Here is a 19,079-nt window from a genome sequence, read left to right as displayed (position 1 = left end):
TTAGGACGCGCCCCAAATAATTACTTTGCAAACCTTATTAAAAGATATTGCATGATAATACCCTTCAGGGCTCTTTGTTTTCAGAACGACAAGCTAATATTTTGGATGTTACTAAAACGAGGAACATGGAACGGAAAACAAGCACGAGGAACGAAAAGATATGTAAAAAATGGAAACAAAACAAAAAAGGTATGCATGGTACTGACAGGGCTAGTGTCGCCCTGCTAGCAGAGCCTTTATTTCTCTTTCTCGATTTTTGGCGTATTTGAGAAAGACTGATTGAATCGAGATCATTGTTGAGCATGCGCTGCTTGTTGCCTGAATACAACTTCGAACCCAGGCCTCATAGCCGTGCGCTTTGTACAGCAGGTTCAGTTACGACAATCGGTTTATCAATACACGGATCAGGCTCCCACTCGAAAAACCAGTTTGACGGGATTGACCTGTCCACAACGACTTCAAAGGCTTGCACAATCCGGACAGAGCCTCTTTTTCTAACTTGCGTGAGCAGCCGTCTTTTAGGTCTTTGTTTGCAGGCTACCTTATCTTGTCCTGCACGTCAAGAAGACACAAAAATGTTCACAGATAAATATAAGGAAACGTCAGTGAGTTGGGCGGCCTTACATGTAGCTTGAACGTTTTTGAATTGGCAAAGTTATTCAACATTTTAGCGAGGGGAGGGGAGGGAAGGGAGGGGCTCAGAAACCCCCACTGGTCTGAATAGGGTTAATTTCTCCTTGCAAAACTGCTTTGATCAGGCCACAAAATCAAACACCTCAAAACTCGAGGTTTGACCATGAGTTAAGGAGTCTACTATTTATTTATTTAGCTTCACCTAACTAGAATATAATACTACTAGAGCCCACTTTTGGCCCAACATAGTATTTTAGGATCAATTTGGGCCTCGGGGAAACTGACCACCTACCCCTCCCCTAAGCCAACATTTTTTCCTAAGTAAGAAGGAAGTGTTAATGTTGGCTTAGGGGAAGGGTAGGTGGGTAGTTTCCCAGAAACCTAAATTGATACATATTTTATAGCTGGGCAACTTTTTTTAAATAGCGCTAAATACCACGGATAAGGCCGGTATGAATCAGCCCTTAAATTTTAATTATACTCTAGGGCTGAGTCGAATCTTTTCAATTTACGGGTGCTTGCACATGTGTCAGTTTGTGTGCCGTATTAAAGATATTAAACGATCACAGATAATTCAACTTGGCTTTCTCATCTCACTCCTTGGAAAGTGAATACATGTAACAGTTTAAGATTATTCCAAACCGAACTTCGTGTCGTAAAATTTTCTCTTTAATCACACTCGTGATCTGCAACATATACGACGACCACATCATCTCATGACTCGTACATTTCAGTCCGAAATAGAGAGATTCTATTACAGTTTATTCGACGCTTCTATGGTAGCTGGCTTTTGGGAGAAGCTTTTCTTTGACTTTTTCCACTAATTTTGGTTTCAACTGGCTCAACTTAGTGATACATTTCTTTCACATGGGAATCAAGAAGTAATCCCACGCTATATAACGTCGCTGTATAATATGAACACCGTCACGAACCTTAACATAATTCCTTTGTAACCTGTAGATATATCTTTGCATATTCAGATTACATCTCTATATGCAACTTCTATTTCACTTACGAATATGTATTTTTTTGCAAACAGCAACTCGGATTCGGACTTTGAATGCGCTGTGTGGCACTGCAACGCCACAGCAACGGGATGAGGAAGACTGAGAAAGAAGAAAAGAGATACACCTAACTGGACCTCTCAAGGCGCACCTACTGACATTATTTAACATAAAAACACCCCTTCCTCAAATTAAGCCAACATTGTTAAAAAATGCTGAGCAGTCTTACAGCCCGTAAAATATGACTACACTCACTTTACAGTCAAGATAAAACTAATTTACTCATTGAAATTAGCTTATTGGTCCAGCAAAAGCCTCGTTTCCTCTTTTTGACTTCATAGCTGTCAAAGAGTAGCTTTTCTTCCCAATAACGTTGCTACTGTGCGGCTGTATCTTTGGTTTGAAACACCATTGGCAGATCAATAACTTGACAACTTCTCGCCGAAATTTTGGGCAACGAAATGAAAATATCACCGGATTAGCTGCGGCACCAACAAGCCCAAGCAACATGGAAAACAATTCGAATTTCGAGGTATTTTGATTGCGTTCGTGGTATTCTGTAACGATGAGTCTTCCAAACGTCGGCGTCCAAGTAAGCACGAAAATGACAGTAACAAGAATAAATAGTTTCGTCAACTTGCGACGAGCCTTTACCAGGCCATGATCTGTTGATCGTTTGGAGTCGGTTTGGAACCATGCGTGATAAATGACGCGGGAATAACAGAAAATAATGCCAGCGCACGGCAAAATGTAACCAAATATGAAGAGCACAAAAGAATAAACTCTGTTTAGAGTTTGACACCAAACAGGCACGACTTCAGTTCCATTAATGGCTGTGTTTTGTAGCTTATTGTCGATTTTCTTTCTTCCATAAGTGATGAGATATCCCGGCGCACTTAGGACGATAGCGACGGCATATATCGCAAGCAAAACTTTAACAAGTAGACATTTTCTTGCTCTTGTCATGTGCACGAGGGGTTTCAGAATCGCAAAATACCTCTCCACCGCTAGGGCAACTAAAATATAGATTGAAGCAAGTGCGTTGAAGAAAAATTCAAAGTACGCAATTGTAACTTCGTTCGAGAGAATAATTATATCCAAAAAAATAAAAATAGCGAAAAAGAAATCCGAATAGGCGAGACTTAGCAAAAAGAACGTGTTTGGACTGTTCCGCAGTTTCTTGTCTTTTTGGATAACCACTATAACAAGAATATTTCCAAAAACAGTACAGATGTAAACTGCAATAGCAATGTAACTCACGACCAAAATAAATGCCTCATCCATTTTTTAACATGACGACTTCGGAGTTGGAAAAAGTGTTGCATCACTTGTAATGGGGTGTTCTTAAAATCGCACACGGCAAAATAAGATAATATTATGTCATTTCGTCATCATTGATATAAAATCGAGTGTTATTTACTCTAAAAAACATTGTTTGTTGAATAAAAGGATATAGCCTTTTCATCAAACAAAGCTGCAGTATCACAGCACACGTAAAAGCAGGAAATTATCGTCCTCACGGGTTGTTTTCATTGGTCCACTATAACAATTATTTTTCAATGATGAAAGGATTAAAACTCATATAAGTTTATTTATGACTACGTAAATTCCACTTAAAACCTGTTTAAAACTAGGAAAAAAACGTAGTTTAGATCTATTAACTCTCATTTTAAGATACGTTCAGGAGTCAAAAGTGGAGCGGGACTTTAAAAGGGTCCGTTAATCATATTCAGAGCGATTCCTTTGTGATTTTGCTGAAAATATGATAAAACAAGATATGAGAGTATTCAGAGAGCAGCTGATTTCTGCTTACCTTTCAGCAGAAAATTTCAGGGTTAAAAGAAACTTTTGTCAATGTTTCTAGGCGAGAACTGTTTTGTAAAAAGGCCAAAAAATATAAGGCAGTTACTTGGAAAAAAAAAACTTTTTAGTTTGTTAATACTCCAGCAAAATAAACGTAAGCTCTCCTGACGATTTCCTGAAGAAGTTAATTGCTTTTCGTTTTCGCAAGTCTCTCAATATTTGGTTTTACGTTTGTGTGTTTTGAGAGCTAAATAACTGAAATACTCTACCAACCTAAATATGGCATTTAATGCAATTCTGATGCGTTTAGTAATTGGTTTCTGTCACGTACCTTACGTAACAGTTAATTATCAAAAAATCATTAAACTTAAAAATTTGAACAGTAATTCCTCTGCATCACGAACTTTTTGCGGATTTGGACAATTTACAATATATTAATTGCCACATGATTGCATTTGGCGTATTCAGAACACGCACCTAATTTCGATGGGCGTGAGATTGTATCGGACCTGGTATCGAGGGCATTGACAAAAAGCGAGAACGAACGCACTCTACTTTGGGTGGAATCGCTTGGGAAAAAATTAACGGCGTGACCGGCATGCGTTCGACGAATTCCGCGGTAATCGGAAAGTTATAGACTCCGTACAGTATCCGTTTGTAAAGACTTTTGACACCATATAGGTACAATAAATTAGGACAATAATCGAACCGTGCCTAAAGTTCGCAGATTACGAAGCAAAGGAGTAGAGGAAAAAGACTGGGTCCCTTGATTTACTCATTCCAAATATCGATTTGACTATGAGTAGTTCGACGGAAAAGTGCCGAAATCCGCTCGACGGAAACGAATAATGCTGGTCGTACCCAAGACTACAGAATTGCAAGTATGACCGGTCGGCAGCGGGTCTTCAAGTTCGCGCAAAGAAGATCGACAAAAACACGCGGGACACCGCAGTTAAACCTTGTCAATATAGACACAGGGCAGGGACTAAAACAAACTTGTTCCTGGATCCTCTCTCTTCCTTCCTCGGAGCAGGAAGAGAAAGGAGCTTGGGAACGAAGACGTTAACATTGTTTGAAGCTCTCTGTCCGTAACAGAGAAATGTCCCTGCTTGCAGAGGGTTCTGTATAGGAAGGATTCGACTGCAAAATAAAAATATCCTTCACACTTCTTTTTAGGACTTATATTTTAAGTGTAAATCATGACCAGTTTGATTTTCAAAATTTACACATTGACATATTATAGCAAACAAAAAAAATTGAGATAATAATTATTCAAATAAGTGACTGATTGTACAAAGCAACAGTACGAGAAATGGGTGTTTGTACATGAAACTTAAAGAGGCTGAAATTGATCTCATTTACGATTACCAGAATCAAAGAGGAATGAATGTTAAATATATTATAAGGAAGCGTTGATCTCCTCTCAATGAACGTTGATCTTTCTTTGAAAAAAGTTCTTCTCTATTCATTTGTCTTGTTTTTTTGCTTTTTTATTTGTTTTGTCTTTTTGTTGGATGGCAAAATTCTCTGTTAACCTTAGATTAAAACACGTGAGCAATATTAGAGAGTTTTAGATCCGAGTTTACCGCGAGGTTGGAAACAAGTGCCATTCATGGCTGCTGATTCAAAATGGCGGCCGTAAATTCAGTGCAAGAAGAACTAATGTAAGAATATACAGCTCTTTACCGCTAGTAACCCAGTCTTACCGTAAATTTCTTTTATTTTCACTGATTGATATTTCTTCTATTTCTAAATGCAAAATTAAACCAGAATCCACTTCTTTAATCCTCCGCCAATCTAAATCGAATTAAGTTTGAACGTCGAAACGCAAACCGGTAACTGCGGTTAGAGGTTCGCGGTAAACTCCGATCTAAAACTCTCTATTGTAATGCACAAGTTACTGTGGAGAAACTAAGGGATAAGGAGTAGTTATAATTTGTTTTTTAGGCTTCCAGAGGCTTGGTATGCCACATCATTAGGTCACTTGACGATTGTTCTCAACAGTTTTACCCACTGACGTTAACTTCATTCTTGAACAGCTCTGGGATCTTTGTGTAGTTTCGAAGTAAACCCTGGGGCCGCTTCAGTCTTCAAGGTAAAAGTAGTTGCCTGTTCGTTTCTGTTCACAATCCTGCGATAAAAACATATGGTTTATTTTTTAAATTTTATTCATTTATGTCCTCAGTTAGGCCAATTTTAGCAGGGTCACCGCACATGACAGCAATTAGTGCCGGCCTGTAACAGTCCCCCCCCGCCCCCCCCCAATGAGATAGACCATACACCACCGGGGTCTTTGTCCCCTACTTTTTTCGAACAGCATTTTGGCCTATTTTACGTCCCCTTTCAATAGACCATTTTACAGTTGTAGGCCAAGTACCTTAGCCTTCGAGTGAATGTGAGGCTGAGGTTGACTTTGTTTTGATACAATCCTCGTTTGTTTTCTTATGGAAATTATGCTAAAAAAAAATTCATGTTAGCTTTAGAACAACATGATTGACATAATAAAGCAAGAAGGGTTGTATCAAATAAAAATGGCCTATTGGTAAGACAGGATGAAGGCGGTAACAAGGCCAACAGCTTAACGCTACCGCCCAATGACTAGTCTGCTAGATAGCCGTTTTTAGTGTCGTTACGCAACGCTCCTGAAAAACGGCTGTGTAGCAGACTACCCAATGACGCGATCACCTGAACTGAAACAAGATCTTACATCACAGCCAGCATGATCATGTCAGTGTTTGAAAGACTCTGGCTGTTTAACACGACGGGGTTTTAAGACATTCCCTTTTTTATCTAGACTACGAGTAGTCCCCCATTTTTCCTCAGGGATAATAGGGACAACGACGCGACGGCAGCGAGAACGTCGATTAAAAAGTGGGCTTTCGTTCCTACAGTCTTTATAGCGATTATTCCTACGCACTGTAGGCGAACCCTCCTGAAGCCGAATTTCAAGGGACCATATCCAGAGCTCAGAAAGAGAAATAAAATTTCGTCGTTGCTTGTTTACGTCCTCCGTAAAACGCGAAATTAGGCATTTTCACGTCGTGAAAATCATCCCACCCGAGAAAGGCAAGACGCGGTGGGGAGAGATGCTTGACTGATGCGTTTCGCCTTTTCTCGCGTGGGGCGAATTTCACGCGCGCTCGCGTTTCGCTTGCTCTACTATCCCTAAGGAAAAATGGGGGACTACTCGTAGTCTATTTTTTCTCTGTTTTAACAGCGTCGTCCGACAGACCCAGAATTTTTGGCATGTTCAAAAAAAGAAAAACTTGGATTAGTTCTTTTAATCTAAAAGTGAGCATTGTAACAGCATTTTGTACCATAGTGGTTTCTCAAGTGTATCATTTTTGCCATGTTTTACTTTTACTGGCAAACGATAAAACATGGAATGGAGAGGAGTGGTAAAACATGGAGTGGAGGGATAAAAAGTGGAGTAATGAAACATGTTTTACCACTGCACGTTTTATCGCTCCATGTTTTATCACTCCACTCCAGATTTTATGCCACTTTTACTATGGCGTCGACCACCACAGTCTGTGATTATATGTCTTGTTGTTTCCCGGCTCTACAAAATGATGCCATTTATTCCCCAACTACTTTTTTTTCTTACTTGTGATTTTTTTTTTCTTACTTTCTTTTTGTCCTCCGTGACCGACTCAAAATGTGGAAACGCATTTGACCCTAGACAAAAAAGGGATGGTCTTAACCCACTTCCTCCCGCTCGGCAGACCCACAACTAAGCTAACCAGACGGGGGATTCGTAGAGTTGACAAGTTGTTAAACGGCTACGCCCTTCTTGATTTACAGCGCTTTTTATAAACACGCGAACTCTGAAGTTCAAAGCCAACTGAAGTTTGCGTTTTTCGCTGCTGTCAATCATCTTAGCGGACCTCTTAGGACAGAGAACTTTGGTTAAACGGGTTCAAAACGTCATTGTTTGTGATCTGTGGTTGGCGGATTTCCATCCGTTTTGTTTGTTTCTGCGTTTCAAGGTTCGTTGCTTGTGATCGCAATTATCATCGACAGCAACGAAAAACGCAATTGAGAAGGCGGCTTTTGAACTTTAGAGTTCGCGTGCTTGTGAAAAGCGCAGTAAAATGCAGTGGCTAGCCTTACCTTGACTGAATTTAATTTGTTGATCCGTGGCCTGAAGTTGGACGGGTCGCGCCGGAAGGTGATCTCCAGGGATTGGAGAAACTTGTTCATGCCAGTCAGTAGTGTCTGGGGACTGGAAGAAACCAGAAGTTCACATTAAAAGTGTGAACAGTAAACAAAGATAGTCGGAGTTTTAAAAAAAATCTCAAGGTGTGAATATAGAACCACAAGAATTAGAGAATGTTCGCTTTGAATCTCTTGCATAATTATTTATATTTAATAATCAACATCAACATCAACATCAATAAATATTATTAATAAACTAAATGTCGCACAATGAGACGATGAGCCTATCAACACGGTCGTAAACGGATAAGTTTCTCGAAATACAGAATTCGTGTTGAGTTTTCGTTTCACTTGTAAGTGTTAAGATAGATACCCTGAGGGCACGCTTGCTTTGTTTTCCTTTTTGGTTTCTTTTCTTTTCTCATTCAATTTGAACAGTCACAGTTATTTGTTACACTCATAGAATTAAAATATCAGACGAATATCAGACGAAGTGTGACTGAATTGCGGACTAAACCGATCAGTCTAGATCTCCTTATTAAGGACCCTCAATCCTTGTACAGACATGAAAATTCTAGGTTATTCACCGGGTTCTATAATAATTGGACAGTCAGTCAAGCATCTGTGAAACTAACAGCGATCCGTATCTCAGTAATCACCCTATTTGTACTCAGCTATGTTATGTCCAGCAAAATATTCGCTATTTTACATCATAGGAACTGTTCTCAGATCATAATGTAGTTCTATTACTTACGTGTTGGCTAGGGTCTTGACAGAAGGCTGACCTTCAAACACCACAACACGGTCAGCAAGGTAGGTAGCCATGATAAAATCGTGCTCCACCACGAAACCTGTCTTTTTGGCGTGCAAGATGAATCTGAAAAGAGAATAAGTTGACGATTTAGTGATTTAGAAGAGACATAACCACCTTAGGGTTCTTGGGGCGTCAACCCTTTTACTGATCGACTTGGCATTTCCAAATACTGTTTTTGGAGGAGAGGGGAAAACCTAAGTTACCGGAGAATCCCACAGGTGTCTGAGCTTGGTTAATCTTGACCATAAGGGTCCGATCTGTCTGTTGAGATCGTTTTAATGAAGTTAAATAGATTATTTATTTAACACAGTTAACAACAAGGAGCGCGGGCGTGGTCAGCGGTCAGTCGTTTGGCTCAAGCGCGGTCAGCCTTGCTTGCATCACCTCCATGTGCTCAGTACAGCGTTTTCCTGGCAGCCACTCTCTTCGTTTGGCCTTTGGATCATTCTTTTACCGTCTGATTCTCGCTGTTTTTTACTGTTCTGTAAAGCCGTTTTCTTTCTTCGTTGTCTTCGGCTACGCTTGGCTTTTGTGCAATCGTTGTTTCTTCGTAATTTGGGCCGACAATCTTGGCGGGATGTTCGTCTCTGCGTTTGGAAATGGTTTTTGCTCGGGTGTTTAATCCGCAATTTCATGGTTCGAAAGTTCGACAACAGCTTGGCGGCGGTGTTTTCGAGAGACGTAACGACTGTGGTTTTGCGTTCACATGCTTAGCGGTCAAGCGGCTGACGAACTTAGCGGTCAAGAGGTCCACGAGCTTAGCGGTCTAGCTGGCCACGAGCTTAGCAGTTAAGCGGTTCACGAGCTTAGCGGTGAAGCAGTCCACCAGCTTAGTGGTGAAGCGATCCACAAACTTAAGTTTAGGGGGCATTTAGTGGTCAATTCCATAAGTGCAGGCTCACATGGTACGTGGTAGCTTTGTACACAGCTAGGATCTTCGAGTTCTTCGTTGAGCGTTTGCGTTGCGGTCGTGCAACGGTTGTTTTAACGTCGAGGCAGTCAGTTAACTGTGTGATCGTTTTCATCTGGTTTCGTCGGTTTATCTGGTTTTCCTTAGGGCAAGCGTTGTTGGCTTCTAGCGGTGTTTGGGGGAAATTTACAACTCGCATCGCTCGAACACGCTGAAAGCCAACTTTGGTATCAAATTGAGCGGTTTTTGTGGCAGCTGAGTTAGCGTGAAGCGGTTGTTTCAGTGTTCCCCCTCCCCACCCTACCCTCTATGTCTCTTTCCACTGATTCATCATGCTCCAGTGTGACGGGTGCCCGGAAAGGGGGGTCATGGCTGGGCTGCGGGGTTTTGCTAGCCATGGGAGAGGATTCTAGGGGCTGGCTGACCACAGTGGAGGCCCTTGGATACACTACGCACCCACATTCCTTCTAGTATTTTGTAGTAAATAGTGTTAGTAGTACTGTAAAAATATTATAGTGTTTTTTGTACTTTTAGCGTCTGTTTGCGGGTAAGTGTACAACTAGTTGTATTGTTTTTTTTAGCGTCCTTTTAGAGCTTTTGTAGTTTTTTCATGGGGCGTTGGGGCCGAACGTTTTTGTGGGGTTGGGGTTGGACGTGTGCGGCATTCACAGCGCTTGTAGCGTTTATGAGGCGTTCGGGTGGGTCGTTTTTTGTGGCGTTTAGAGCGATTGTAGCGTGTATGGGGCGTTGGTGGTGGACGTTTGTGGCATGTACAGTGTCTTTATTATTTAGGAGTGTTTGGGTTGGACTTTTGTGGCGTTTATGAGGCGTTCGGGCTGGTCTTTTCTGTTTGTTTGTATTTTTTTTTGTGGCGAGGCGTGGCGTAGCGTAGCGTGTAGCGTTTATGGGGCATTTGGGTGGGACCCTTGTGTCGTTCACAACGTTTGTAGCGATTATAAGGCGTTTGGGTTGGTTGTTTTTGTGGCATTTAGAGTGTTTGTAGCGTTTATGGGGCATTGGGGTGGGATCCTTGTGGCGTTTACAACGTTAGTAGTGTTTATGGGGTTGGACGTTTGTGGCGTTTAAAGTCTTTGCATTGTTTATGGAGTGTTTGGGGTGGACGTTTGTGGCTTTCACAGCATTTGTAGCGTTTATGAGGCGTTCGGGCTGGCCCTTCTTGTGGCGTTTAGAGTGTTTGTAGTGTTTATGGGGCATTGCGGTTGGACGTTTGTGGCGTTTGAAGTGTTTGTATTGTTTATGGAGTGTTTGGGGTGGACGTTTGTGGCTTGCACAGCATTTGCAGCGTTTATGAGCCGTTCGGGCTGGTCCTTCTTGTGGCGTTTAAAGTGTTCGTAGCGTTTAGGGGGTATTGAGGTAGGACCCTTGTGGAGTTTACAGCGTTAGTAGTGTTTAAGGGGCATTGGGGCTGAACGTTTTGTGGCGTTTACGGTGTTTGTATTGTTTATGGAGTGTTTGGGATGGACGTTTGTGAAGTTCACAGCATTCGTAGCGTTTGTGAGGCGTGTTTGTAGCGTTTAAGGGGCATTGGGGTTGGACCCTTGTGGCGTTTACAGCATTTGCAGCGTTTATGGGGCGTTGGAGCTGTACGTTTGGCACTTGGGTCTTGTTTAGCCTTTGTATGTTTCTTTATGCTCAGCATAGGTGGGTGCCTCCGGGTTTGGCGTATTGGGGCTCAGGCTTCTCCCGGCCATGAGCCCCTTCCCTCCGAGCTTGGCGTTCAGCTCGGAGGTCCCTTCGGCTTGGCGTGGGGGCTCATGGCTAGAGGGCCCGGGTTTGCCAGCCATAGGGGCGTAACTCTGTCTAGGGTTTAGCCCTGCCAAAGATGGAAGCTTCTGGACATCCCGGGCACCAATCTCCACTAAGCGACGCACTTGTTAAATGAAGTTAAATAAAATATTTATTTAACACAGTTAACAACGAAGAGCGCAGGCGTGGTCAGCGGTCAGTCGTTTGGCTCAAGCGCGGTCAGCCTTGCTTGCATCACCTCCATGTGCCCAGTACAGCGTTTTCCTGGCGGCCACTCTCTTCGTTTGGCCTTTGGATCATTCTTTTACCCCCATCTCGCCCCGCCCTTTATTCTTCCACTGACAAATCAGTGTGACAGGTGCCTGGTTCCATTGGCGTGGAGGCTCATGGCTGGAGGGCGCGGGTTTGCCAGCCATGGGGGCGCAACTGTCTAGGGGCTGGCTGTGCCAAAGGTGGAAGCCCCTGGACACCCCGCTCTTTGGGCATGGGGCTGGGACCTAATGGCGTTTACTGCGTTAGTAGTGTTACTGGGGTGGGACCCTTGAGGCGTTTACTGCGTTAGTAGTGTTTACGAGGCTTTCGGGCTGGCCTTTTTTTAATTTTTATTTGTATTTGTATTATTTTTTTGTGGCGCGGCGTGGCGTAGCGTAGCGTGTAGCGTTTAGGGGGCATTGGGGTGGGACCCTTGGGGCGTTCACAACGTTTGTAGCGTTTATGAGGCGTTCGGGCTGGCCCTTCTTCTGGCGTTTAGAGTGTTTGTAGCGTTTAAAGGGCATTGGGTTGGGATCCTTGTGGCGTTTAGAGCGTTAGTGGTGTTTTCGTGGGGCATTGAGGTTGGACGTTTGTAGCGTTTAAAGTGTTTGTATTGTTTATGGAGTGTTTGGGGTGGGCGTTTGTGGCTGTCACAGCATTTGTAGCGTTTATAAGGCGTTAGGGCTGGTCCTTCTTTTAGTGTTTAGAGTGCAGTTCTTTTCTCTTAGTAAACGATTCTTTGCTCGGGCTATTCTCGATATCATTTCTTTTTCGCAGGATCCGTCCTGTGTAATGAGGCTCCCAAGGTAGTTACTAACTAACCGTTTCATCGCTATACTAACCGTTTAATGACCTTAGCGGCCACAAGACGCTGTTCAGAGTCCAGGTATGCCGAGGGCTCATCAATCAAATATACGTCAGCCGGCTGCAAAACAAAACAAGTTTAAACTCTGATATTACTGTCTTCCTCTCCCCAGAGCGCTAAAAGCAAAATTGAGAGAGGTAAAATTTCCAGTTTCAACGCAAGCACTCGCATTCACACTGAAACTCCGTTACACGAGTCTGGACAAATGTCTGAACGGACAAAAACTTGCACGGATCCGCCTTTCGTTTACACGGAATCCACGGAACAGTGAAAATTGTTTAACGGCAAACAGTGCTGCAATCTGCACCAAAACTTGCACGGTTCCGTGTAAACGGCTTGCACAATGTAAACGGCTCCTCACAATGAACCAACTGACGTTGTTGTCTCACAACAGCCCGAATAGGACGTGATCAAAAGTAAAGATGTTAAATATACTATATCCTATAAATAGCAAACAAACAAGAGCTATACCTTTCCCAAGCAAATTGTCAGAGCAACACGTTGTAGTTCACCACCAGACAAGTTTTGAACCTAAAACAAAAGAACATGTTTACCTTAAAGCGATATTGGCAGCTCAAAGTGCATTACGGAGAAAAAAGCAAAAAATAATAATTTCATTCGGGCTTTGTTGAGAGTTATGGAGGACGAATGGGCAGTTTGCAACGAGGGCTGTCATTGATTTCACGAAGAGAACACGAAGAGAACACGAAGAGAACACGAACAAGAGCCATAATGGGACTTTATGGCTCTTGGACCCAACCGATACTTCTAACCCTGATAACAGTTATACATTCGAACCTGTCGTAAGGGACCACCCAAAATGCGAAGATTGAGTAATCGTTTTAGGGGAGATGGTCGCTTACGAGAATCAAACAACGGGGAGTCTCTCCGAGAAGACGTCCAGACAGACACATCTATTTTTTGGCAGATAATTAATAATTTCATTGCAAGCAATTTCAAAGTTACACAAACGTGTAGTTCCATATTATTACTAAAGGGTCTTCGTATACCTTGTGGCGTAGTACATACAGCGAACAAAAAGACCACAACATACCTCAGTTGTTCACTGACAAGAGGTTAAAAACAATGTAAAAACTATAAAACCGTCAGGTCAAAAGTGGTCGCGGTCACTTCTGAGACGCGGTCGTTGACGAAGGGTTCCAAGTATGGCTGGGGAAATTCTGGCGTTTTGGATAGGTGGTAATTTACGAGCGGTGGTCGTTCATGAAGATTCCACTATAATAGTTGAAAGGCGTAAATTGTCCTTTTCATGTTCAAAATTTCAACTGTAACTGCGCTTTCAACGATCTACCTCAGTTTGTACTCAACACAGGTTACCATCTTTGTACAGTAGACAAACTTTAAAAAAAACTTACCGCACTTGCTATGCATAAAAAAGATTCAACTGCTCTTAGACTCTTTTTAACCTCTACGGCGGTTGTGTTAAGTTGTTCCTTTTCTCAAGATTGCTAAAGTGGTAAGTTTTTAGCGCTTCCAACACACATCACGGTTTCTACGCATACCAATTATGTTTTTCGAACAACAAACCACGTTTTTCACGCCTACTGCTAAGTTTCCCGGCCGCCCGTCCAACACAAGAAAAGTTCTTCTACGATTCCAAACAATGTTCTCCCGTGCCTACCGCATATTGCAAGTACTGCATGTACATCCTTGTCAAAAGTCTATAGTTTGCCGCCACTTTCTGTGCATTCAAAATCTTCCTACATCTCACAAAACTTACGTCACAATAGGCCCTTTCCGAGATGCCTGAAGCCTATGTTTCAAAGCGAGGCTAAGTGCGGAGCTATTGATATGAAAATGATTTTTTATTCCCGTGCAAATAAAACTTATTTTCACAAAAAACGTTTTGCGCTTAGCCTCGTTTTGATAGTGAGTTTTTTAACTCGGAAATGGCCAATTAAAACTTTTCCGTTTGTTTAATGAAAAGAGCTCAGCATCGCACAGTCCCCTCCCACAGTACAACTTGACCCCACCCACCTCCTGATCCATGATTGGTTCAATCTGAAGTGGTTTGATGACGTCAGCAATGAACTGGGGATGAACGTAAGAGTCACGGATCTTCTCGTGTAAAAGCACGCGCACAGTGGTCTGAAAAAAAAAGGCAGTATAATACACGCTACAGTTTTAAACGGATAAGTTAATAACTAGCATGATGTACCCCCATCCGCAGGCATCACTGTCCTGTTTTAGAGAAAAAGAGGGAGAATGGGGTTAGAAAGCTGGAGAGACAGCGACTCCCAGTCCTCTTTCTTTTCACCTTTGCCCGTTCAGAGACTTGTCACGGCCACTTTAACCGTTAGAAGGGGAGTTGCCTATGAATAAAACGAGTAACATAACTGAATGTAGCTTTACCTTCGATTTTGGACTTATCTTCTGAGGTTTGTAACTAATATTCATCACGGGCACTTGCTCTGTTGAAAATAAAAGAAATCAAACACATTAGTCTCAAATAGAGTCTCGTTAACTGGGAACATTTGTTTCTTTCACTAGGTAAAGTATGCCTTGATACGCGTGTTCAGTTCACGTGTTTCGCTCGTTCCACTATATCTAAGAAAAATGAAACTGTTACAGTGATATGGGCATCCCCATTTCCCAAACCCTAGTGATATGGGCATCCCCTTCTCATATTACCCTAGCGATTTGGGTTACAGGGGATGCCCATTTCACTAGGGTTTTGAAAATGGGAATGCCCAAAAAGCGGGGAGCCCATATCACTGTAACAGAGCCCCTGTATTAATTACAAAACAAACTACATATCAACTCTGGCTTTGAGGACTCCTCGCTATTACGGACTCTTGCTCCAAAGGGCGCATATACGGTGTTCGTAATAACTGCAGTTGGCTGGAATTCGCTACTTTAGAAACGAGAAGAAAACTGGGACGAGTTAAATTTCGCAAAGACTTCTGGGACTGTTACTAGCGCCAGTCCGTGGTAACGATCCCAGAATCAATTGCGGCACACATTTCGGCTCTACAATGGAGGTCAAAAGAGTTGGGATCTTTCAAGTGATATTAGTAAAACTAGTGGCCCCTCCCTTCCCACCCCAAACAAAGTTAAATTTTGAGCAAAATGGGGGGAAATTAGTGGGTTTTTTAGCCCACGGCCACAACATTGCTGGGGGGAGTGGGGGACGAGGGAATGAACTCAGAGCTCATCAAAAAATTGTCGTTAGGAGCATGGTACTTCGTAACAATTACTTGGAAGGGCTTTTTCGCACAGTCCCAAGTTCTTTTGTCCTCCAATGTAGCTTCCTTCTCGTTTCTAAAGTGGCAAAGGAGCCAAGTGGATAGACATCATACCTTTACTATCTGGTTCAAGCTTTCCAGCCAACATTCGGATAAAAGTGGTTTTCCCAGTTCCTGTAACATCAAAACAATATTGTTATGGGTAAAACGAAGAGCAAAACCCTTGTTTAATCCTTCCATCCTTACTGTGTCACGAAATTTATCAGAACTCAGACGGTGGAAAGCCGCCACCGAATTGAGTGAAACATTACATAGCTGCTCACAACACGTAAAGATGGTATAAATAACACAGCAAATACAAAAGAGGACACGGATGGACAAACCTTGAAGAAGAGTGAAACGGATTGCAATTGTAGTTTTTGAAAACTCGGTGTTAGCCAAACAGTTTTTCAAATTTTTTCTATGTTGTTCTTAACATGAGCTATAGAATGTTCCAGGCTCAGAGAAAACCGGGTCCGCGGAATTGAGAAAGCGCAAACACTCCGCGTCTTCCCCACTATCTGAGAGACTGGAACGGGCTGCATGTGCTATAAAGTTTGGGAAACATGTTTGTATGACAAGAAGCTGTGGTTGTGTCATTCACAAGCAATAGACCTTTTTACCGATAAGGCGGCCATATTGAATTTATTTGATTTAAGGAGTATTATGGGATGCCCAGGGGGCACTCGCTCAGTATTTACGCTCGCAGAGAACTTCACTGTTTATTTCTCGGAGAAAAGGTAATCACCATTACATCCAAACACGGCACGACGATCTTTTTTCCCACTACAATCTTTTTCTAGAAAAACGCCTTAATACTGAGCGAGTATATCGGATCGTGCTCATGCCCCATGGGGATCCCATAATACTCCTTAAATCTAAGTAATTCAATATGGCCGCCGTACCGGTAAAAAGGTCTATTTGGCAAGTTCCCTGGCGAATAAGGAGGCGGAGTCGACGGAAACAAAATAAAGTTCATAGCCCCTTTAAGCCCCGCCCTTACCATGGTGTAAGGTGTAGCGGCGCAATTTGAATGCGCTAAAGCAGCTGTGAAGTTACCGTCGAACCTCCACTAACAGCCGCCTCTCTACAATGGCCACTTTATTTTGTTCCGGCCGACAGTCCATACATTGACCCTTATTTAAACCTCTTCACAACGGCCACGGCCACTAAAGGGTGTCCCCAACTGCTAAAATAATCTCTCGACAACGGCCAGATTTTTAGCGACTGATGCAAAAGTCAAGAATGGCGCCGCCATGAAATTTGATCCGTATGGCACGATGATTAATCGCGGCAACCGTGCATTTTGATTTTGTTTCCTTTATGCTGCTGCAGTAAGCATTAATTGTCTACGGTACTTATAGCGAATGTTGCGAAACTTGCTCAATTTGTCACATCAACATTTTGCCCGGATTCAAAAAATGATTCAAGTTTTTTGTGTATTTTATCTCTGTGATGTTGCATGATTGAATTACCATTATGAGATACAGTTAGAGTGAGCATGAATCTAGCACAATAAACATGTTCTACTCCCTAAAAAAATATTTGTCGTATTACGCTGGCCTACCTCCCCATAACGGCCACCTCTCCACAACGGTCACTTCCTTTTGTCCCAGGGCGGGCCGTTGTGGAGAGGTTCGACTGTACGTATTTCTTTTTGCATTTATAATAAAAGGGTAGAATGTTTTAGAAATCATGTTTTAGTAAAACATGAAGTATGGAGTGGGAAAAGCTGGCTTCTTTTTTTCCCTTAGTACAGGATTAGCATGTGTAATCAAACGGTGACGAGTGAAATAAGGGAATAACTTCATGCAAGCCTTAAGACTCGGGAAATGATTAGAATTCGGACAACAAAACGCAAGTGCAATATATCATTCCCTAATTTCACGAGTATACGTTTAGCTGCTCGCAGTCGTGGGTTTTCACATGTTTGTAAGATCGATCAAGAACTTAATTCACTGACGCGCTAAAAAAATCAGAGCACAAGTTTTGGCTTTGTTCATCATTTTCTAAATTTCTGGACAAAATGCCTGAAAGAATCCTTCTTGCTGTTACAAATTGTAGCAGGTTACATCTCCATTCATAACATTTTCAAAACATTGACGCAATCTTGGCACCAAGACATAGGGAACGTTGCCATGGCAATTATGTAATTTTACAAGTGAAATTATTCATTAGTATAGGTAACAGCATGATTTGTAGTGATATTTGGCATAAATACCACGAGTCATATTTCGAAATTGTTATACGTAATTTCAAGAGCCGTTAGGCGACTGAAATTTGAGACAATTTTGAAATACCACTCGTGGTATTTATGCGAAATATCACGTACAAATCATGCTATTATTTGTTTATACTACTACCTGCAATAGTTTTGTAATTTTCACATGTAGGTATTTCAAATTAAGTTGAAATACCACTGCTCTAAGCCAATCAAATTGCAGAAATTTCTCATGTAGTAGTATAAACGCTGAAATTGTAACTATAAGTCGACTTACCATTCTCTCCCAGCATAACAATGATCTCTGAGTCAGTGAAGTCCCCGCCATCAATACTCAGATGAAAATCCTCTACATAAAATCAAACAACAAGCATGAGTGAGCATGTGTGAAGAAAAAACGAAAACAACAATTCCAAAATGAATTCTTTTGAGTGACAGAAACACAAGAGCGAACCGATCAGCACGTGGCAGGCACGTGACCAGCAGGTGGCAGGCCTTGCATTTTTGCAAAAAAATAAACCTCTTGGTGCTTTCTACAGATGCGTGCTTAGAGACACAACGATTATGAATTCCGATGTTGTTCTTCGCTGTTTTGGACGTGACCATAAACAACGTTCAATAGCATTACTATCATTCGCAACTTTAGAAACGAGAAGAAAACTCGGTAGAGTTAGCCTTCGCATGGACTTCCGGGACCGTTACTGCAGACGCGCCGGTCAGCTATTGGCCAATTTTTCCCTGTCCCTACTGACAGACCCAGAAGTCATTGCGAAAGTTATCTCGACCCAGTCTCCTCGTTTTTAATTGGCGAATTTTGACGCTACGGACCAATAGAAACGCTGCACTGATTATTCAGTCACAACTTGTAAGTAAAATCGAAAGGATTGTGGTTTGCCAGGGAGCTCCCAAAGTTGACTACAGCACAGTTGTTTTCGTGTTTGATTTTTGCATAGTCAGTAGAGGAAACTGATTATGAAAGCCGGCAATCATCACCGTTGAAAACAACGGTGCTACAGTTTATGTTGGAAGCTCCCTGACTGTGCACAAACTTGCATTCTTTGTTGAATGTTGACAAATTTTTATTGAATAAATTAATCAGGGTTTAAGAAGCCGGGTGTAATAACACAGGGCTAGTGGTTTTGCTATCCGGTTAGTGAATTCTGTTCTTAACTTACACGATGGGCAAGTGACGTTTTTGGGGGAATTCTTATTACAGAAGAACTGTTATCAATCCTTCTTATCAATTCTTTTTTCTTCGGGCTAGTTGAAATTACTTTTGGGTTAGTACATGCTAGTTACACTGAGTTGCCCAAATGGAAAACTGTAAAACTGACTTTCTTTGCACACTGATTTATGCGACGTTTCTATTGGTCAGCAAGTTTAAAATGATAGGGATGCTACTGAAGT

At 42.1% G+C, this 19,079-nt stretch overlaps 2 protein-coding genes across 2 annotated transcripts in view; both read right to left on the bottom strand.

Annotated features, from left to right (window-relative positions):
• Positions 1-1,841: 1,841 nt before the first annotated feature.
• LOC140947802 (galanin receptor 2b-like) lies at positions 1,842-3,091 on the bottom strand. The gene has a single exon (XM_073396999.1). It carries the CDS (start codon positions 2,919-2,921, stop codon positions 1,929-1,931), a length of 993 nt encoding a protein of 330 aa, XP_073253100.1. The 5' UTR covers positions 2,922-3,091; the 3' UTR covers positions 1,842-1,928.
• A 1,515-nt stretch (positions 3,092-4,606) lies between these two features.
• The window catches only part of LOC140947281 (ATP-binding cassette sub-family E member 1-like), a 33,128-nt gene continuing 18,655 nt past the window's right edge, over positions 4,607-19,079 (bottom strand). Inside the window, exons 13-21 of the mRNA XM_073396340.1 lie at positions 17,950-18,021; positions 15,527-15,586; positions 14,580-14,638; positions 14,205-14,315; positions 12,678-12,737; positions 12,184-12,266; positions 8,353-8,475; positions 7,554-7,665; positions 4,607-5,571 (exon numbers count right to left, since the gene is read on the bottom strand). Coding sequence (XP_073252441.1) covers positions 5,524-5,571; positions 7,554-7,665; positions 8,353-8,475; positions 12,184-12,266; positions 12,678-12,737; positions 14,205-14,315; positions 14,580-14,638; positions 15,527-15,586; positions 17,950-18,021 — 728 coding nt within the window. The 3' untranslated portion in view covers positions 4,607-5,523. The remainder of the gene's footprint in view (positions 5,572-7,553; positions 7,666-8,352; positions 8,476-12,183; positions 12,267-12,677; positions 12,738-14,204; positions 14,316-14,579; positions 14,639-15,526; positions 15,587-17,949; positions 18,022-19,079) is intronic.

Source organism: Porites lutea, chromosome 9 (genome assembly GCF_958299795.1).
Source record: "Porites lutea chromosome 9, jaPorLute2.1, whole genome shotgun sequence".
Classification (NCBI taxonomy): domain Eukaryota; kingdom Metazoa; phylum Cnidaria; class Anthozoa; order Scleractinia; family Poritidae; genus Porites; species Porites lutea.
The sequence above is the reverse complement of the archived record's forward strand: the minus strand, read 5'-3'. Positions and strand labels throughout refer to the sequence as shown.

Bases quoted from the DNA above. Each gene is read 5' to 3' on its own strand.
- LOC140947802 (XM_073396999.1), bottom strand. From the start codon at position 2,921: ATGGATGAGGCATTTATTTTGGTCGTGAGTTACATTGCTATTGCAGTT.